Raw genomic sequence first — 23,231 nt, 5'->3', positions numbered from 1 at the left:
TTGAGAAAGGATAAATAGAGAAAATAAAATCCAAATTCGGGCCTAATGCGCAGCCATTGATAAACATTCTTACTGAAGACTAATGCAATTCAACTTGCATGGTTGTCTATATCTATTGCTATGGACTATAATATGATCCTTTCTTTTAGCTAGGATTTTATAATTTCAGTTTCACTTCGCCCAGAAATTTAATATATGACAAATGATTTTGTAATGTCTGTTTAAAACTTTCCTGTAGGTGCTATCCATCATTCCTGTCTGTAAAGAATATTCAGGTTATATTTGTCTTGCACACTGCAGTTGTAAACACCCTGGACAAAGAACTCGCATATGCTCTCAACTCTCATTATAGCTACTCTAAATTATTCCATTCAGTTGAACTTTTTCATGAACTCTATTGACAGAAGCAGTATAAATGACGGCCATAAACAATGGAGTGTCGAAGACACAAAGATTGATTGAAGCATATGAATTGGAAAGTTGTTTGCGGAATGTGTTTAACAAGAATTACAAGAATAAGGACCTTGAGAAATCAGGTATTGTCAAAATTAGCCGAGACTGTTGAGGCGTTTGAATTTGGCTTTTAGTTTTGTTAATTTATTGTAATTTGGCCGTAATTTTAGCAAGGTCTATTGTTTTAGTTGTTAATTATTTTGTGGGTTTTATTCTTGCTTATTTATTTGCTGGAGGAGGTACAGCGAAAGCTCCATAACCTCCAGTAAGTGCGAACTGCAATAATAATAATAATAATAATAATAATAATAATAATAATAATAATAATAATAATAATAATAATAATAATAATAATAATAATAATAAAACAATAGTGATATTATTATTATCATCATCACTGTTTTATTATTATTATTATTATTATTATTATTATTATTATTATTTTCACTATTATGTTGTTATTATTATTATTATTATTATTATTATTATTATTATTATTATTATTACTGTGCAATTTTTCACCATTCACTTGATGTGGAATATTTTCTATATTCCTTTAATACAGGGACATCACTTTATTTTTACTAACATTTTGAACATTAACTTGGCTATACTCGGAAACACTGTTACCCCCCTTCCATTACAGGAGTTTGGAGTTGCTAGCGCAATATGTAAACAAACCATTTTACTAGCTATAGGAGGAGAGAAAAGTAGTGTATCCATTTATGTTACAGGGAAATATAGTATTACGATTTTCAGTTTGGTCATTATATTACAGTATTTTATCAAAAAACAGTAGAATAGTAACAACTTTTTTCACAAACTCAAGTCTTCAGGCGATTATATACATTATGTAATTTCTACTTTATTCAGCATATTACTAACCTAATTTATTCCTGAGAATTTTGTGAGCACTTCCGTAAGAAACCCCAATTTCTACAGTTAACTTCTTGACCGACTTATTACGACCTCGCTGCATCCTTTCTCTAGCATATTCTACAGCATCTTCTATCACCTTTGTTGCCCCTCTTACACTTTTCTTCCTTTCTGTGCACTCTGTTGCTCTAAATTTATCTACCAGATTAATGACATTTCTACGAAAATATTCCGTAATGATAAAATCAGGAAATTGTGAAAAAAAAAAAAGAAAAGAAAAACTGTTGTTCACATTCGGTTACATTGTAATTCCAGTTTCCATCATCGTCCTCCATACCTACAAATAGTAAAACAAAACTCTTGTTTAAATAATGCTGTTAAGTACCATACCATATTATAGGGTACCGTACTTTCGGTAACTCTAATCTTCACTTGTGCAAACTCCACACAGATAAATTCAGTTGTGCTATACACCATAACTATGTGAAAATAAACTTCAATAACATAAGCTCTTTCTTCTATAGAAAACGCAACATATTTCTGAAACACACTGTACTTTGTACTGTTTACTTCACTGCTAGCAACAGCGGCAGTAAGTTTGTGTGACTGACGTTAGCAAGGACATTAGTGAAAGGGATGGGAGTCAAGTACATTCAGAAACGCAGGTACAATAAAAATTGAAGTAAAAATAAAATGATGTCCCTGTACTATTGATAATGCATCATATTAATAACAATAATGCTCACCTAGTACATTACAAACAAATCACATAACTGGTACAGTGGGGTCTGTACCGGTATCTGTTAACAAGAATATAGCTATAATTTAACAAAACGAAATAGGCACAACTATTACACACTATTAGTAAAACCATTATAAACACAATATAAGAAAGAAGATGAACAATGTTATGTGAAAAATTATTGTTTCTTTTTTTCTTTGAACACTCGGTCTCTTTTGAGGAGCTTAAACGCAATCAGTCATTTTCATCGCAAATTCTGGACACTTTTTTTTAACATTGGAGGTAAATTGGACTTTGGCCCTTGTAGCAAGAATATTTTTTTTCCTCTTTAATTTTGGGGGGCACAAAGCACATCTTCTTCTTCTTCTTCTTTTTCTTCTTCTCAAGAACCACTTCTTCAGCTGCATCCGTTGTCTTTCTTTCATCAGGAAGCCTGAAAATTTTCTTCACACAGAGTTCCTACAAAAGACCTTTCCGGTTTCGAACACATGTAATTTACGTGCTATGAATCTGAGGTGCATGAAAATAGTACCAATGGAAAGAGAAACTCCAAACGTTTCGTTTCTTGACTTAAAGATGTTCAATGTCCCCCCCCCCTTAGTAACACGGCACTCATCAAGCCTATAGTCAAGTTCCACGCAGGTACGCGGATTTTCCGATCTTCAGATTCTGAGGTTATGTCTGTTCACCTTACCAGAAAGTTGAAATGTGACGTCGTCATAAAACACCACGGAACGAATAAATTCATCATCGTTTTCAATTAAAGTCTGCATACTTGTGCAAAAATTTCTTCGTAGCACTTTGTCCTCTGGTATTAGGGCTTGCAGCAACTGTAGTAGGTATGGATGGAGTCGCAACCGCTTGCGAAGAATCGTGCCTTTAAATCTGTGTACTCTTTACGGATTTTAGATCCACTGGGTGAATCTGCACCAAACTTTGTTCGGTAATGCTTTTGTACATTAATAACCGACTGGTTCACATGAAAATTAAGCTCTTCTGTCGTCTATAGCAGCCATTTCGCCTCAACAATGAACAAATTTGTTTATATGCACTATTATGAGGCGTGTTATCAAGTAGGGAAACAATGTTAACACAACTAAACTTTTTGAGCTTCTCTTACCATTGGTACTATTTTCATGCATCTCTGATTCATAGAATGTAAATTACATGTGTGCCGACTTGAGCTATAATTTGCACATTTTTGATCAAGACTATCAACTCCGCCCTTCGTGCAATTATAGTATTCTATACGAATAAATAAATAATGACTAACCCAACAATATTAGTGACGCAAGTGCTATGCGCGGTCAGGTTACACAATTGCTGACACACTGCTCAGAAGTTAGATGGGTGATGATGTCATGAAAACGCACTGACCAGCCTATTCTTCTCTAAATGCTCTCTCTCAACACTTTCTCTCACTCTAAACTGTCTGCACCATGTAAACGGTCCGGAGAGTAACTTAGAGTTTAGAATTATATAAATCTCATGAGAGCTCGCTAATGGGTTTAGAGAAGCTATATTCTGTCACCGTGTAAACACTCCGTTAGAGAGCTCTCATGATTCTTCAGAACTTCGCTCTGAACTGTCGCCGTGCAAACGTAGCATGATTATTACTTTAGACCTGTATTTCAAGAGTTATGCGCAAGCTTGTATAATCTCGTACGCAAAAGTCGCGAGAGTTAATGAAAAAGATCAACTTAGCTGACTAATTTAGAGTAGCTATAATGAGAGCTGACAGTATACGCGAGTTCTCTGTTCAGGGTGTTTACACGGCGAGAGCAGTTTTCAAGGCCGCTCTATTTAGACTCTCTATTTAGATATTAGTGTCAACGAGATACCTGCTCTCACAACCGTTTACACGGTGATAACTCTGCTATAATCTCTAGCTCTCTTCTCTAAACTGTCGCCGTGTTAACGTAGCATTATGATATCAACATTCGTTCACAGCATCACCCCCCCCCCCTGCGTTTCATTCCGGAAAGACTTTCTCGTGGTTGGAGCACGGTACTCCCACGTAGCTACTGTCACACTGCAGAACAATTCGTGAAAATCATGCCGTATCTGTTCCGAAGCATAGCTGCCACAAGAGCATGAGTCAGAAGTAGACGTAATGTTTTACATTGTTCTTTCCAGGATTCCAATCAAAGAATTTTAAGAAACAGAGAAACATGCTATACCAGTTAATAAAATAAGGACCCACCTACTCCTGGTCATTTGTAATGGTGCATTCACACAGAACTGTGTTAATAGAGGAAGGGAAACAGATACACTTCCTGCATCAAGCACAGCTCATTCCATATGCACACTTGCTTCTCTTAACGTCTTTGACGTTCGTGAAAACATTTCTTTCGGCTAGGGTACTAATTTACTTGCGTACCATGCATGCAGCAGCATGTCTTTAAAAATTGGTGCTGACAGCTGATTATGTAAAAAGGAATGCATACTACCGAGAAGAGATATTTCGACTCCTTTCTAATAGATATGTGCATGATATAAACTGTTTAATCTGCCTGTAAAAATACACGTCACACGGCTGGCATAATGGTGTACATTTAGGAGGCATAATATTTTGAGTACATGTTGGCATGTTGTCTTCATTAACAACAGTAAGTTCAACTTGTTTTTCTCTTCTAGTAGTTAAAGTTCTTTTAACGTGCATCCAGTCTGATCGGTATTAATGACGTAATCAGGGTCGAATTGTGGATCCCTGCTTTTGGAAACGCTCTGCTGATTGCAGTATTTCCTCTGCCGAATAAGTTTCTCGCGTAGAGACCAGATTCGTTACATTTCTCTGACCTATTTTATGTCGTCTCTTAAAAGCAACGAAACAACTGTAACTTGCTGTGAAGTCGAACGAAGAACCCCGATATTGAAAGCCCACTCCTGCAGTCTCTTGGTTGTCACTTGTTCATTCCTTCCCTTGGCCTCCATAAATCTGTCATACATCCACTTGTCTAACATCACAATTTTATAGCACCGCGTAGGCCTACTGCCCGTTTCAATGTCTCTCCGCCACAATGCAAGAGGCCTGTTGTGTTTTAACAGACGGGAACCCGGATGCTGCAATGTACCTATGCAAACTCCAAAGTCGTGAGTCAAATTTACCACTTTTACTTTTGTGCCCGTGGTATCCGCTCGTATCGCGAGAGTTTACCTGGATTTGGTTGAAAGTCAGACATAGGCTATTACTCTCTTCTGTTGAGGTAGCACGAGTATTTCTGCATCCTTTTCGGGAACAGCTTCATCGAAGATAATACAATTCTTCTGTATCTTCGAACTTGAAACTTTTTGGAGCTTCCATGAATGCATTTACAGCTTCGTCACCTATAGAAAATTTACTTCTGCTCTGGAGAGGCCTTCATTCAGTTCCACTCCAGAAGCCGATCTGGTAGTTAAAATAAATAAAAAAAACTTGTAACAAATTAGTAATCTTTCAAATGTAGTTAATTTTGTTATTATTTTAATGACTGCATTTCTACTATGAATGAAAATTGATACCAAATTGTCATAGTTTTAAAAACGATTATAATGATCATGGTAATTTTAAAAAGGAGTAATACGTAATGTCTTTATAATTATTGAAAATGTCGCATCGCTCCCGTGAAAAGAGCTTTATTGACAGTTTCCGGATTTATCGGAACGTCATGCGATATATTTGTGTCCTCGTCACTCGACATTATTGAACAAGTACAATAAAATCAACAAACAATAGTTATCATAATGTAAAAAATAATAGCTAGGCTTAATGTTAAATGTTGTGATTTATTTAACGACGCTCGCAACTGCAGAGGTTATATCAGCGTCGCCGGATGTGCCGGAATTTTGTCCCGCAGGAGTTCTTTTACATGCCAGTAAATCTACTGACATGAGCCTGTCGAATTTAAGCACACTTAAATGCCATCGACCTGGCCCGGGATCGAACCCGCAACCTTGGGTATAGAAGGCCAGCCCTATACCAACTCGCCAACCAGGTCGACTAGCTAGGCTTAATAATATAAAACAAACAATAATATAATATAACTCGGTTACAGAGATCCAAGACATCAGGCTGAGCCGTATGAGCGGAGATGAATTTGCATGCAACAGCGACTCAAGAACACTTGATAGCAGGGGCGGCTTTCGAAGAGGGGCTGCGGAGCTGCAGCACCCCCAGACATTTGTGGCTCTTGTCTCGTTTTATGTTGTGAAAAACATTTATTATACAGTCTCTATTTAGCGGCTCGAATTTCTTTTTTAAATTTCGCTCTCAATGACATGCACGCAATCGTTAGTTAAAGTCACTTCCTCCCCTGGTGCTGCCAAAGCGAAACCAGAGACAAGGACTATACGGAGAAGCCATTTCCTCCCCTGGAGCTGCCAGTCTCGTCTCGGATGCTTTGCGCGTTAGTTTTACCCCTCCTCCCCGCTTCCCCTTGCCATTGAATCCAGAGTTTCCAGGCGCTGCAAAATTTGCAGCAGTTTGTCAGTAGCGCGCAGTTTTAAATACATTTTCTTTAATGTTGTGAGTATAACAAGTGCAACAGTGTTTAATTCTGTACAATATTTACAGTCTATTCAGTTCAGTACCTCAACAATTCAGGAGAAATGTGAAATCAAGTGCCATCAGTTGAATCTCATAATGGGAAGAGCCGCTAAACAAAATACAAAGGCTCGCATATTTTTTGCTAATTTATCCAGTATCCCTGCTTTCTTCTCTCGATCTCCACACAGTCTGTATTAGATTAATGTGTTTCAAAGATAAGTCCATCAGCTGAGACAACAAGATGGAGTTTTAAAATAAGAACAGTAAATGTTGTTCATGGGAAGAAGGAGCCATTGCTAGAATGTTTTCAAACCATAATGGAATCTGAAACATCTAACAACATCACAATAAATGAGGCAAGCGCCCTGGTGCGTACTCTTGAATATCCTGAATTCAATTATTATTTTTTTCATTTATTGATGTATCATGTAGATATATTATAGAACCAACCACAACATCGCCAGTTAGATGTTTTTAAGGTTCAAATCTGCATATAAAAAATTAAATTATGGTTTATTTAACGACACTCGCAACAGCAAGGGTTATATCAGCGTCGCCGGTGTGCCGGAATTTTTCCGCAGGATTCTTTTAAATGCCAGTAAATCTACTAACATGAGCCTGTCTCATTTGTAAACATAACTTACAAGATAAGGCGCATGGAACTAATCTTTAAATAAAGTTGCTTGGTTTATTTTTGTATGCAGCCCCCCTTAATTCAATATCCACAAGCCGCCACTGCTTGATAGTATTTCATACTTTATTTTTTTCGGGTAAACTAGGGCCCATGGGGCCTTTTTATTTTTTATATATTTTCACCAAACAAATCCCCATAAAAAACTATGACATCGATCAGACAACCTCTCCTTGTGAGTGTAGCTAACATTCCTATCACTGGTGCAACTTAAGTGAAATAGCACAACTACTACTTCGCCACGTACTGTATTCTTTGAATACAAGTGTCACTATTTTAGATAAAAGAACAGTGGCTCGCCTAAGTTCCCTTGGGTTTCTCTAAAACTCAATCCTCCACGACCTAATCTAATCCTGATTACTATAGTTACAATACATTATTAGTATAATAGCTGTGGCGTAATAATAACATTGTTCTCTGTGGTATGTTCATAGGAGGATGGACAATTATCGGACGTGTTGAAGCAGGTTTCGCTGCCGATTCTCAAATATGATACTTGCTCGAAGTTTTACGAAGACGAGGGATACGATTACTACCTTCACAAAGGCCAAATGTGTACTCTGGATGATAGGAAAGATACCTGTCAGGTAATAGCCAAATCATCATCTCTACAACACGTCAGTGACATGCACTGTTAACATAATTACATGTGAAGCTTTACTCTCCCGTAATTTACACCGAAGATAATTACTGGTATAGAGTATAAAACATATTTAAATATATTGAAGAAAATACACGTCCAGGTCGAGCTTTTTAGAATCTAGACGACAAGATGTCTTTGATCCAAACCCTCTTTCTTTGTTCATATAATATTCCTAAAAAATTGTTGTTCTGAGTCATTTCGGAAGTATGAGACTTTTAAACTCTAGAGCAGTCATTTTCAACTAGCCAATGCATGGCGATTTAGCGTGTTTCTTCTACGAGAATTGGCATGGACCTTGAGTTAAACCCCAGGACATACAGCCTAGTGGTCTGTCTAAGATAACAAAATATCCGATATTGTTAAACTTCTATCTTAAGGATTTCATTAATACTGTAATTGAAACAGTAGTATTAAGGTATATGATGCAAATATATGATATTTATTATATGACAGTTCACAGAAAAAGGACATACATATAATCATTTAAAATCTTACATTATACACTCTATAATTTTACACATAGATATACCATTTTTTAAATACAATTCCTACAATTTAAATATTTAATATAAGATATGTTTTGTTTTATGTTGCACTTGCGTCTAGTTTTGTGCAAGATTAAACTTTTTAGTATGTTGTTACAATTAGTATTTGTTCACTTCACGTTTCAATGTGCAATGTGCAGCTAGCATAAATCTTCCCTTATTCTAGTATCTTCCGTTCCTCTTTCGCTACAGAAATACTTATACAGTTCATATAAGCTCTCTCTCGTTGGTAAGCCTTCATGTCTTAATTTTATTTCGTACCTTAGAAACTATTAAATTTAGAAATAAAAAAGGTCGCTAAATAGTTTCTAACCAAGTCAAAAATGTTATTGTCGGTGAGTCTAGAAAACGCATACCTGCTAGAAGTGAATTTACTTGTTAATTCAGTAGGCTAACTTTACTTTAATTTAATAATTCTTTCCTTTTATTTTTTTAGCCATTTTCTCCGATATTTTAGTTTCAGTGCATTTGTTCGTTATTAAGAGATGCTGGCTATCCTCCAATTTCTCCATACTGCAACACTTGATACTTCCTTCCATGCATAATTCTACATCTATAACACAAAAGATAAGCGTATAAACTTACTTGTCTACTTACTTTTTTCATTCAATTCTAGCTATTTCATTTATTCTTTCCATTCTATTTTTAACCAAAAACAAATATATATATATATATATATATATATATATATATATATATATATATATATATATATATATACCTAATTGCTTTTGTAACTTTGTGTTGTTATTATTATTATTATTATTATTATTATTATTATTATTATTATTATTATTATTATTATTTATTCATAAGCTTTCTTATAGCTATTCCTTTATTCATTCGTAGGAACGTTCCAGTTACAAATTTCATTCGTATATCTTTTGTAGCCTATGTTGACATTCAAGAACAAGTCGACCTGGTTGGCAAGTTGGTACAGCGCTGGCCTTCTATGCCCAAGGTTGCGGGTTCGATCCCGGGCCAGGTCGATGGTATTTAAGTGTGCTTAAATGCGACAGGCTCATGTCAGTAGATTTACTGGCATGTAAAAGAACTCCTGCGGGACAAAATTCCGGCACATCCGGCGACGCTGATATAACCTCTGCAGTTGCGAGCGTCGTTAAATAAAACATAACATTTAACATTTCAAGAACAATATGAATGTCATCTTCTCTTTCTCCACATAATGGGCACATGCCTTGAGGTATATTACCTCTAAATTATTTCTTAATCTCCAAATCCCTAGTCTGAACCAGGCCAGTCCAAATCTTTCTTTCATTTTCATAAATTATCTATGTATGTACTCCGTCCCCATATTTTTTATATGTATTAAAAATATTAAGAATTTCATTGATACTACTAAAATCATTTTGTCTAGTAATGTTTTTGCATTTTGATTTAATTAAATTTAGGCTTGCCTGCCCTGTTTCTACTAGCCAAGTTATCCTATAACCATCCTAATCCTATAATGAAAATGTTATTTTTAATTTTCAAGATTGCCTTATTTGCAATTTGATTTAATAAATATTGTTTCATAAACATATTTTGGTTACTTCGGATTCTTTTAATTAAATATTTCATGTTTCTAGCTAGTATTGTACTCATGATATTATCCATTCCCATTTCTATTCTAGCTGCATTATTTAAAGAATTTAAACTAATATTTAATACTGTTTTACGATATGTGGCTCTTATTTTATTTAAATTTATCAACGCTTTTTCTTCTAAATCCCATAGCTCACATCCATATAATAATAGGCTATAGATTCAACAGTCGTGAAATAAATTCTTTTTAGCATATTAACATTCATATTGAATAATTTATATATTATTATCTTTAATTGTTACCGTTTCCTTACTTACATTATAAGATATCTTATTTATCTGATTTAAACATTCTCCTTTGTAGTTTATATTTATTCAGAGTTATTTTAAGTTAGTCGTAGTTTTTAAATTAAATTAGTTGATTAATATATTTTCTGACATTGAGCTTTTACATCCTTTTTTACAAATCAAGATTTGTTTTATCTTTATTTATTTTCAGGTCCCAGTTTACGCAATATTTTTCGATAGGATTTAACAATTGCCTCATACCCGTGACCGTTATTGACATACGTCTACGAATTGCTGTGCTGGGGTTTGCATATTCCCAAGTGTAGGCCAGTGGCCGCTGTTGCTGTCTATGTCCTCAGCTAAATCATTTACGTAACAGATATATAATAAACCGCTGAGCGCGGACCCTTGATTTATTCCGTTAGTCATGAGAATTTCAAATTCGTCATCTGCTCCAATTACCTCATTCAATATTATGCAAGCATTGTCATACATATCATTGATATTATTAAGGAAACTATTACTAAGACTGATCTTGGCTAATTTAAAATACAGTTTTTTTTTCCTATTTATAAAGTCAAAAGATTTTGATATGTTTACTAGGCAGCAGTACAATTTCCATCTCTTGTTTTTAGTGTATTTGTTTATTAATTCATTACTAATATTAAGCTATCTGTTGTTGATGTTCCTTTTTTATATCGGAATTGTAAATTGTTAATAATATTATATTTATCTAATCAATTAGCAAGTTTTCGTGTTAGCAGGCTTATATATAATTTACTTAGGCCGGATAATATAGAAATAGCACGATAATTTTCAGGGTTATTATCATCATATGTTTATTTATAAATTATAATTATTTTTCCACATGCCCATTTTGCAGGATAATAGTTAAAATTTTTATTTTATTAAATAGTTTTAATATCATTTGCTGATATTGTTTTTTGCCACCATTTTGTTTTCCAGAAAATAGTCGGTATTTCATCGTTATCCGCCCCTTTGTTCTTATTTTTTTATTACTAATTGTAGTTCGTTAATTTTAAAATCACAATCTAAGTCCTTCCTATAGTTATTCATTGGTCCTATAAGCTTTAATTCACTATTTATGCCCCCTATAATATAGAAATACTCTCTATTTATTCTCATCAATTTTTTTGTTTGGGTTTTCATATAATTTAATGCCTTTTAGATATTTTTAAACTTCTTTTATGTTGTTATTATTGATCCATTTTTTTTATTCGTTCACAAGGAAATTTTTGTTTTTTGTTCATTATCAAATATTTATAATTTTTCTTTTATTTAAACAGTCCTGTTTGTCTTCATGTTTTTTTTTTCCAACGGTTAAATTTTTCAAATAATATAATATTCTTTCCTCTTTACATTCGTCATCATACCATGTTTTTATTTTTGAAACCATATTTTTGTTTCGTATCTTATCATGTCGATAGCTGAAGTTTTAACGATTTTATATAGTAACTCCACGGCATTTTGAATCTTATTGTTATCACATAAAAGCTCAAAACCTATACTTAATATTTCATTTGTTTTGTCATTTAACTTAGTAAAGAATTTATTTTCATTATTATTTTCCCATTTATACTATTGTTTTTTATTATTTATACTCATTTTATCCAATGGATTATTTTTCATTTTGCTAATACATACTTCATTTAAAATTTCAAATTACATGATGATATTAAGACTTAGATGGTGACTAAAACTAGTGATATCTATAAAAAAAAGCATTCGATTAGTTCTAGTAGATCGTATGAGCATAGACCTAGGTCAATTACACTGCAGCCATTTTTGGAAATTTATGTGAAATATTCTGATCTACCGCTACCGAAATTTCCATTTAGAATATGTAAATTACTTTCATTACAGAAGTTTATTAATTTCCTACCTTCGTTATTTATACATATGTTTATCCATGCTTCTTATTTCTAGATTAATGCGATCTAGTATGTTGTTTAGTGGATTATAATATTTGCTGTTTAGTTCGCCGACACGCGCGTTAAAATCTCCAAAAATTAAATACTTAGTGTTCCCTTCATTTACTGATAATGATTCCATTTCTTGATTTAACTTAAAGAAATCTCATTATTATGATATTTAGAATTTTGTGGAGGACTATATACCACTCCTATCATAATGCTTAAATCAGGGCTGGGCATCGAGAGCGGAACTAGACTCTAAACGGGGACGCTTAATATTCATCCGTCCTTGAATCAACGCTGCGAGGGGTGTTCGGCGGGGAAGAAAGGGGATGAAGAGAAATCATATGGCTCCCCTTGAGAGAGTAGAATCCGCTCTTGCTGCCCACCTCTGGTTTAAATCATTCTTACAAATATTAATCTCTAACCATACCACATTTTTAATATTTGATTTTTTTTTATCGTAACAATAGTTTTCAATTCCTCAATTATTACTGTTATTCCTCCTTGCTTCCTTCCAAATTTGTAACTTCTACATCCTTCCAATAACCAGCATATGTAACTATTTATCTTTAATTCAAAATTTTGGGAAACCACGTTTCAACTAGTAATGTAATGTCCTTATTTCCTAATAAGTTTACTAATTCCTTGCTTTCAATTTTATTTCTTAATCCTTTCACGTTATTAAACAATATTTTCAAAGTATGACTTCCCCATCTAGTTATTAGTATTTCTTATTGGTGGAAAGCTTATTTGATATTGCTGCCTCTCCCTTAATTGATAGTTATGACCTGTACTTAGCACAGTATTTGTTTTTGATTGATCAGTTCAGTTTTATGGAATTCCATATTTGCCAATTTACTTCTTAAGAATGCCCCATAGCTTGCATTGCATTCTGTTCGGCTGCTGATCTACTTCTGGTTCTCCGCACTGTAGACGCCACCAGTCCTCTCGAGCTCTTCATACCGCCAAACATGCTGATTTCATTTGTTCGATGTTCGATCCTCTGCTCTTGCTCCCTCGTGTTCGTTGTGTCTGTCATCGGCTTCCACGTTAGGTCTTCTCTCTTCATTATTATTCCTTCCATCTTGATTAGTATTTTCCCCGACGTCCGTTTTACTGAAGAAGTCTCTAATACAGTGGCCGGCAGAAGCTGCAGTTATGACGTAAGAGCCAGTCAGGCCTCAAGAGCTTGGAAGAGCGAGCAGTTGAGTCGTATTACTGTTAACACGCACCAGCGCAGTGGCGTCAGTGTAGCAATGATACGACAGTTCTTGGAGATAAATTGATGGAATGACATTCCTATATTTCGCTAGGGAATAACTACTCTGCGGTCATGATGGCAACATTCTTGGCAAATTCCCCGTCATTAAAAGAACGCATGTTATTTGCAATGGCTAGTGAAATCCTATATCTTAACCCTTAAGCTTACCATTGATTCACTGACGGTGTGATCCCTAGCTTCACTTAACAATTTATCTTTCAATTGCTGCACTAGTATTTGTCGATATTCTCCCCCATATTTGCCATTATCATTTGTGTGGCAGACAGAATAATGGTATTGTATATTGATTTTGTTTACATGCTGAAACAGCTTGCCACAAATCAAACACTTCGCCATTCCTCCATACTCCATAACACAGTTTGATCTCGACAAAGCATTTGGCTTGGGCACGATAGTAACTCAAAGTGATGTGTGTTTCAAAACTTGAAATATACTTTGCATACTACTCACCAAGTTAGGGCCTAGATAGTTCAATCTGTATATTGTGTAGGAAAAGTCTGTTAAAAACACTTGAACTGTTTTCAAGTTTCCGAGTAGACAAAGTGTTGTAGTACTGCTTAAATTATTTATTTCTATATTTGTATATTTATAGCAGTTTCGGAGCCTCATTTACATAATGCGAACGCTTCTGCAGCTGGCTGCATTATGAATTTCATATTATTATAAGTATATTAAATTTGATTACAAATCAAAATATTTTGTTACATTGATTTATCACGGATGTACAGTTTTGTTTTCGTACAAATGTATTGTAATTATGCTGTTCCCATACTACCGCAGACGAATGGATCGCGCTCTGTCATTGCATAGGCGCCGTACCACCACTGTTCAGTTGAACCTTCTCTCCTCGCTGTGCTCAGTATGCAGAGTTTCCCGAGCAAAGAGCGTGGCGGCTGCGTCACAGACCACGGAACATGCCGGTCACTGCTCTAATATATCACCACCTTTGGACGGTCCAGATATTCTCCTAGAGTTGTCTTCCGATTGCTTATTCTTCTGTGTTGCACTTCCTGCTCGTTCGAACCTTTCTAAACTTTTTGATTTTCTGCCACTTGAACAACTTCTATTCCTGCTTGCCCGATGTGGTGAGGCTGATCTGTTTTCTTTTTGTCATATTTTTTCTTCGATCATATTCAGTGTTGTCACTCACTATATCTCCTATGCTGTGCCGCCGAGTAAAGAATTCCAAATCGAATATATTACCACAGTCTACTATATACAATCACGAAGCTTGAGTTTTGAGGGTGCTGGAAACAATAGACTGTGACGATACTATTTTACATTGCCTGCAATGACGCGATATTAGCGATCCTAGTGGTGAGCAACTATCTAATGTTATTTTTTATTTGATTGGGTTATTTTACGACGCTGTATCAACATCTAGGTTATTTAGCGTCTGAATGAAATGAAGATGATAATGCCGGTGAAATGAATCCGGGGTCCAGCACCGAAAGTTACCCAGCATTTACTCGTATTGGGTCGAGGGAAAACCCCGGAAAAAAACCTCAACCAGGTAACTTGTCCCGACCGGGATTCGAACCCGGGCCACCTGGTTTCGCGGCCAGACGCGCTGACCGTTACTCCACAGGTGTGGACTATGTAATGTTTGCATATTTACTATGTATTGAGCTTCGCGATTGTATATACTAGACTGTGGTATTACAATTTATCTTCAATTTATCTTTTATTAGGACTGCTCTTAGAACTTTTTTCCGTGCTTCTTTTGGTATAGGTACTAATTTCTTTCTAATGTCCCTAATTTCTTTTGTGTAGTCATTGTCAATGTTTATCTTTGATCCCCTCAGTAGATGAGCATTAGTAATAATGTGTTACTTGATAAAAAAAAATAGCTGTTGAATTTTACTACAATCGGCCGATTCCTCCCTCGGCCGACTATGTAGGCAATATTAATAACACTTTCTTCTAAATTTAGCCCAAAATACCAAACAATACATAACGATAGTTCTTTCATAATTGTATTCTTCCATTCCGTAAATGACAATGTTATTTATTTTACTTTCAGCTTCCTATCTACTAACTGAAGCCTTTAAGATGAGTTGCTCTATCACGACATTTTCAATTTGCCTTCCACTTCAGTGTGTCTGTTAATCAATGTGTCTACATTCTTAGAAGAACACTTACATTTTAGCGGTACTCTCTCATTCTTTCATATACAGTGAAACCTCTCATTTACGGAAATCGAAGGGACGTAACAATCTGTCCGCATCTGGGAAGTGTCCTTTATTGGGAGGGAGGCTCCCCAATCTAACAGTAAATTTATAATATGCATTATTTATCCCTTCACGCTTTAAATGAAATGTAATACTGTAGTTTAATTCTAAATACAGTATACTACAGTAAATTATTTGCAACTTTGAGCTACGGTAGATAAGACCGAAAGAGGAAAATACAGTACTGTGCCGTGCATTTTTATTCTAGGTCTACAGCTATGCAGTACTGTAATTTACTGTTTTCAACTTAACCTTTACGTTCAGGTGCCATGTCTCTCGAAACAGACCTAATTGAAGTGAAGAGAATAATCCTACTAACCCTATCGTGTATCGAATACAATTTCACGATCGCGAACCTTATTGTCTTCTTTCATGTTAAGGATTTTCTGCACTAAATTTTCCATTTTTATAACACATTAGGTCTTGAAATCCAAGTTATGTCCGCAGTCAGGAGGTAAGACAAGCTTTAGAACTGTGAAACAGCTTTCCGTGTTTGTGTCTGAAAGCTTCCGTAAACGAGATTTCAATTCATTATTATTTCTAGACTATTTCAGTTGGAATATAAAAATCTGTCCGTATATGAGGAGTGTCCGTATCTTGGGGGTTTCCTTAAAAAGAGGTTTCACTGTAGTCCATTTTCTTCTTGAATCCCTCATCTCCGCTGTCTCTTGATTCCATTTTGATCGGTCCCTGATTCAGTACAACATTTCCGACGATTAGTAGAAATGCTAACACTGCCGCCGCGATAACTTTGCTGTAACCTACAGCACTCACCGCATTGACACGGTTTATAAAACTACTTCGCCACCTTGCATTGAAGCAACCAATGCGTAATCTGTAGATATTAGGTTATCTCCCATTCTTCCTTAGACGGTAACCTACTTGTGAGTGCTTTTACCAACACGTCTGTCCTCTACACTTGCTCTCTGTGAACATTAAGGTATAATTATATATTATTACACACGAATGTGTACAACTTTCAGTCATCATTTTTATTTGATCTGGAGATCTGACTCGAGACCTCGAAGAGTGAGGGTAATTGTGGGGTATTGGTGGGATGATGATGACAATGCTAAGGCGAAACAAGAGAATCGGAAAATAAGTCTTTCGCGCCCACTTTGCCCACCACACATTCCTTCAGAACCAGGACAGAAATCGAACCCAGTTCGCCATGATAGAAGACAGAAGGGCTAAGGCTAAGTACTTGACCACGGGTGAATTAAAGAGAACTTTTCAAACACCCGATTAATTTAGTAGTTTAAATTTACAATAAATAGTTAATGCAACTATTTTTTGCATTAAATGTTTCTAGAACCAGAAAATTTTTGGGATGTAATTTATAACTTATGTGTTCCTGAACAACATAAAGGATATTTGTATTTGTCTGAACAATATTCTAATGATTAATCAAAATGTTTACGTTACCTCCAACATACGTGATTAATTCGATTAACACAATTATTAAAACCGCCAGTTAGGACATTGAAAAATTTGTAATAAACTAAAATTTGTATTAAAATATACAGTGATAAGTAGACTTCGTTGAATTGCCACACGCACCATGCAATCAGGTTGCCGATGTACGGTAGTATAGAGGAGGTGGGCGACCTCCCGGTCTCGTAGTATAAGCAGTTCATGTTAAGAGTTGTGACCGGTCCAAATAAATAGAGCAGCTACAGATAATGTATACCTATTAAGCAATTGGTTTTGCATTACTGTGGTTGGAATAGTCAAAGCTTAACATTTGTTCAGTGCAGACAAGAATTCAATCAAACATACTACAATGAGAGTGTTGCTGTTCCAAAAAATTGCCCCTGGAATACCCTTACCCCCGCAGCCAGCCTTGACCCGTTGGAAAACGTGGTTGGATGCTGTTCATTATTTTGAAGAACATTACGGCAAAATAATGGAGATAATTGATGCATTGGATAGCATAGACAGTTCGGCTGTTTTTTTTTTTTATTTTTTATTGGGTTATTTTACGACGCTGTATCAACATCTCAGGTTATTTAGCGTCTGAATGAAATGAAGGTGATAATGTCGGTGAATTAAGTCCGGGGTCCAGCACCGAAAGTTACCCAGCATTAGTTCGTATTGGTTTGAGGGAAAACCCCGGAAAAAACCTCAACCAAGTAACTTGCCCCGACCGGGGGAATCGAACCCGGGCCACCTGGTTTCGTGGCCAGACGCGCTGACCGTTACTCCACAGGTGTGGACGTTCCGCTGTTGCAGCTGTAAAATCATTGCCTTCTGAACAGCTATTGGAAGATATTCTGTTCATTGATTCTAATTTTAAAATCGTGTCCAAAAGCATCACCCTCTTAGAATCATCTAAACTACAACTCTCAGAAACCCCTAATATAGTGTATAAAGTATCACAAACCGTTATCCAAAATAACAATTCACTAATTTAAAAAAAAGTGAAATGTAAGTTGAGAAACATTATTCCTAAAAATTCTGCCTATTCACAACTTCGTATTATAAATGAAGTTCTATCAGATCACGACAAGACGTCTGAAGTTGGTGTACTAATAAGTAGTGACTTTCCGTTCTTCAAATATGCACCTATAACATCGTGTGATGTCGAATGTAGGGTCTACATTTTTCCAATATAATAATTGTTTAAGTGACCATCGGAGGAGGTTCACTTTGCAGTCGCTCAAAATGTGCGTAACTCTCCGCTGTAATGCACATATTCAAGGATGATGCGAGTATATTACATTAAATTTTAAGAGTTAATATATCTCACTATAAAATAATTATTGTGTATTTACATTTTTAGACATTTCCTACTTCAATGATCATTCATTATATTTCTTGAACACAGGATACATGTTTTATTGTAACCGCAGTATACTGCTCAGTGTTTACACCAGAGGCATACTCCATCCGTTGCACGCCCTCTTCTCATACAGTCTATACCGCGTGCGCAGTAAACCTTACGATTCTCGTGGCAATTCCACGAAGTCTAATGATAAGTACATAAGTTTTATTTAGTAAATATAAGATTAGTAAAACCTCAGATTATAATTTTAAAACTGATAGACAATTACGATGAAAGAGTAATGGAACGGGGTGGGTATCCAGTGTGGCTTACTGGATAAAGCATCAGCACGTAGAGCTGAAAACCCGGGTTCAAATCCCGGCGCCGGAGAGAATTTTTCTCCGTTCCATTACTCTTTCATCGTATGATGACGCAGAATATCTGCATGGAAATATGCTATGTACTTTGGTACATTAAAATAATATATATAGACAATTTCTTAATTCACAGTTCATTCAGAGACGTAACTGCTCCTCGAGAATCCGCCACACGAGCTCAAAGTTGTACAGATTAGTGCTCTATCAGAGAGAACAGGCGAAGGGTGCTGTGACATCATAAATCGTGCAGATCGAAACAGCTGCTGTAGCTGATTTTCAGTGTATTAGCGTTAATAATGAAAAAATAGTCGAATGAAATGGGTGCAGTGTGGAAGAATATCAGGCAAGAACAAAAATTAGGAATTTTACTGTGGATATTTCATTCCCTATTAAAAACGTTTGATTAATAAATGAAATTTGATGTGATCTGACGATTATAATGATTGTTAAAGTTAACATTGAATAGATTAGAAGGTAGATAATTCATATACTTTCTCCAATGTTTATAGCTACTCCACCACAACTGTCGCTCAAACTATCGACAATCGAACAGTATTTCTTAGGGAAGACGTTGTTTCGACTGTATTAAGTTATTGCAAAATGTTTATTTTTTAACGTGACTTTGGGTCTTAAAACGTAACATAATCATGCTGAAAAGCTGGTGACAGGAACAAAAGCATGCATTCAAGAGTATGGCGTGTTCTACAATTACGGTTAAGCATAAACTGGCATGCGGGCAACATAAAAGAAGCAGTGAAATTTCCTATAACAAAAAGAATAAGTACAATATAGCCTATAGGCCTAAGAGAAGTAGGCGAGATAAGAGAAACACCGTGTAGGAATACAGATTTTAGGTTGCACAGTGGAAGAAGTGCAGTGGAGCACCATTTCCGTGACTGAGATTAAGCATATACTTGGAAGCAGGCAAAATAAGCAACACAGTTCAGGGCAGTACAATTTTCTAAGGCTAAGCGTATAGTGAGAAGTAGGTGTTATACGAAACAGTATAGAGAAGTGTAGTTTCTATAAGCAAATTTAAGCTAAAAGGATTATATCGAGAAACAGACAACATAAGCAAAGTCTTGCAGACCAATGTACGATGACTATAAAGAAAGTAGCAGCAACATTATTGGGAGAAGATCATACACAAGCGAATGCGCTAGCAGGCGGTGGGCGATGTTATTTGAAGCTTATGTCGATGAGTGAGTGTCGGAAGCAGTCAGTCAGTACAGAGACAGGTGTTGTTGCTATGCCCTGTAGAGGACGCATTCCTGAAGATTATTGTGGACATTGATGATAACTGTGCACGGACCAGCGACCCAGAACTTAATTGCCGATCCAATTAATTGCATCACTAGGGACAGCCGCGTTCAAAGACATTTGGAAAGGGACAAAGTACGGTGACGATTACGCTGATAGTAACGTGCGAAAATGAAAGTATCAGCATTAGTTATGCTGTACCTGTCATGAAAATTCTTTGCTCTGCAGTAAATTTCTATGGTACCATATGACAAAGTTAAGCTAAACACTTACAAATACAAATAAACTAATACAATGAGAAGAATAACGGACAATCAATCGTCAACACAACCACTCCTAAATATAAAATTTCACTAACACAATAAGAAGAATAACACGCAATCTAACGTCAACACAACCAATCCTACAAAGAAACGGAATTATACTGTAGAGCATGCGAAAGAAGGTTTGTGGCATTCTGCATGGCCTTCGGGCCGATTGCGCGCCGCCCGGTCGACCTACAATATGAAAGTGAACGCTCTGTCCTATTTTGTCACTGCGTTATTTGCAACCCACTTATTTCTCTGCGACAATTCTTAGAATATACTGAAAATCTGTTGAAATATACAAAGCAGTGCAAAGAAGTGTGGCTTTACACAATTAAGGCTAAACGTACTCCAAAGATTAGGCTACGTAGGCGAAGTAATACAAACCAATACAGTATTATGTAAGTTCCCTTTTATAGATACATCGTATTGCTACTGGCACAAACAAGAATGCTGCATGCGTACATTTCTCCTGACTTGCGAGTACGTCGAGTACAATTTCTATGTGACGCACGAATCTGTTCACAGGATGTTTTCTTCAACTATATCTTAATGCTTTGTTACGGAATTTGAAAACTTATTAACCTGTTACTCAAATATCTTTAAACTAAAATCACAGCTAGTTTTTTCAGTTGGTATAGAATTTCGACAATTGATACTTCGTTTATAAAATTCTTATTTAATCTAGTTAAGACCTTTTCCATATTGTTGTCCATTAACCTGAAATAATTTAAAAAATAACACAAAAAATTATTCAACACAAAACTTCCAGTAAGACCCGCGTTTCTTCGTGTACAGGTTCAGAAATAAAATTTGGACTCCCTTAATGCGTAAGTTTCGCCTAACACACTGCGCATGTGCAGTAAACAAGAGCCCCTGTATATAAGCTACTTGTGAACAGTCGTGCTAAATTGTTCCTACATACAGCTGGGCTCTCATCAAGATAAGCAGCAAATCTTAATTCCGTACCTGTACTATAACTAGACTTCGTTGAATTGCCACATGCAGCATGCAATCAGGTTGCCGATGTACGGTAGTATAGAGGAGGTGAGCGACCGCCCGGTCTCGTAGTATAAGCAGTTCATGTTAAGAGTTGTGACCGATCCAAATAGATAGAGCAGCTACAGCTAATGTGTACCTATGTAAGCACTTGTTTCTGCATTACTGTGGTTGGAATAGTCAAAGCTTCACATCTGTTCAGTGCAGACAAGAATTCAATCAAACATACTACAATGAGAGTGTTGCTGTTAGAAATAATTGCCCCTTGAATACCTTACCCCCGCAGCCAGTCTTGACTCGCTGGGGAACGTGGTTGGATGCTGTTAATTATTATGCAGAACATTACGGCAAAATAATGGAGGTAATTGATGCATTGGATAGCACAAACAGTTCCACTTTTGCAGCTGTAAAATCATTGCCTTCTGAACAGCTATTGGAATATATTCTGTTCATTGATTCTAATTTTAAAATCGTGTCCAAAAGCATCATTCTGTTAGAATCGTCTAAGCTACAACTCTCAGAAGCCCTTAATAAAATGGATAAAGTATCACAAACCGTTATCCAAACTAAAACTTCATTAATTTCAGAAAAAGTGAAATGTAAGTTGAGAAACGTTATTGCTAAATATTCTGCCTATTCACAACTTCGTATTATAAATGATGTACCATAAGGTCACGACAAGACATCTGAAGTTGGTGTACTAAAAGGTAGTGACTTTCCGTTCTTCAAATATGTACGTATTACATCATGTGATGTTGAACGTACATTTTCCCAAAATAAAAACTGTTTAAGTGACCATCGGAGGAGGTTACTTTGCAGTCGCTCAAAATGTACGTAACTCTTCACTGCAATGCACATATTCAAGGATGACGTGAGTATCTTACATTAAATTTTAAGAGTTAATATATCTCACTATAAAATAATTGTGTATATACATGTTTAGACATTTCCTATTTCAATGATCATTCATTATATTTCTTGAATGCAGGATACAGGTTTTATTGTAACCGAAGTATACTGCTCAGTGCTTATATCAGAGGCATATTCCATCCGTGGCACGCCCCCTTCTCATACAGTCTATACCGTGTGCGCAGTAAACCTTGCGATTCTCGTGGCAATTCCATGAAATCTAACTATAACTATCAGTGAGTCTGCATTTTCATACTACTCCCATTCTGAATCGCGACACATTTCTTACAAAGTTCGCCCACATTGTAAAATGGTCTTAAATGTACAATACTTTTTCAGTTATTTCTTCGTATATGTCTAGTGTAATGTGTAGCACTACATTTCAGTCAGGTTATTTCCACTGATTGTTGATTTCAGTTGTGACACTTCTTTCTGTTATGGTCTGTATCCCATTTTTTACAACCTGTGTCTGACTGCACAGGACTGTGTTGTTGTACCCTGTTACATCTTACTGAAGTCTCTTAGTATGCGTTCACCAATCAGCAAATATTCTAGAATAATAAAATTATAAATAAATAGATACTAATAAGTAAATGAAATAGATCGAGTGCAAATTGACTCGCATATTTCTGTTTTCAGGGAGACTCTGGTGGACCCTTTGTCGTGAACGGGAAACTCTTGGGCGTCGTATCCTGGGGACTGGGATGTGCACGTAAAGGAATTCCCGGTGTATTATCCAACGTGTCATATTTCCGTGGATGGGTGAAAGACGTCACCGATATTTGAAGTGATGATAGAGAATAAATGAAATATAGACACATACTTCAGTGTTTTATTCCCCATGAAACTGGGACTGCAC

At 35.9% G+C, this 23,231-nt stretch overlaps 1 protein-coding gene across 2 annotated transcripts in view; it reads left to right on the top strand.

The window, feature by feature from the left end:
• The window catches only part of LOC138715009 (trypsin beta-like), a 67,453-nt gene extending 44,259 nt beyond the window's left edge, over nt 1-23,194 (top strand). Inside the window, exons 7-8 of one of the 2 annotated variants that reach the window (XM_069847385.1) lie at nt 7,722-7,874; nt 23,012-23,194. In XM_069847385.1, the coding sequence (XP_069703486.1) occupies nt 7,722-7,874; nt 23,012-23,158 (300 nt within the window). In that variant the 3' untranslated portion in view covers nt 23,159-23,194. The remainder of the gene's footprint in view (nt 1-7,721; nt 7,875-23,011) is intronic. The other variant, XM_069847386.1, reaches the window with a different exon arrangement.
• The last annotated feature ends 37 nt before the right edge of the window (nt 23,195-23,231 follow it).

Source organism: Periplaneta americana, chromosome 15 (assembly GCF_040183065.1).
Source record: "Periplaneta americana isolate PAMFEO1 chromosome 15, P.americana_PAMFEO1_priV1, whole genome shotgun sequence".
Classification (NCBI taxonomy): Eukaryota; Metazoa; Arthropoda; class Insecta; order Blattodea; family Blattidae; genus Periplaneta; species Periplaneta americana.
The sequence above is the reverse complement of the archived record's forward strand: the minus strand, read 5'-3'. Positions and strand labels throughout refer to the sequence as shown.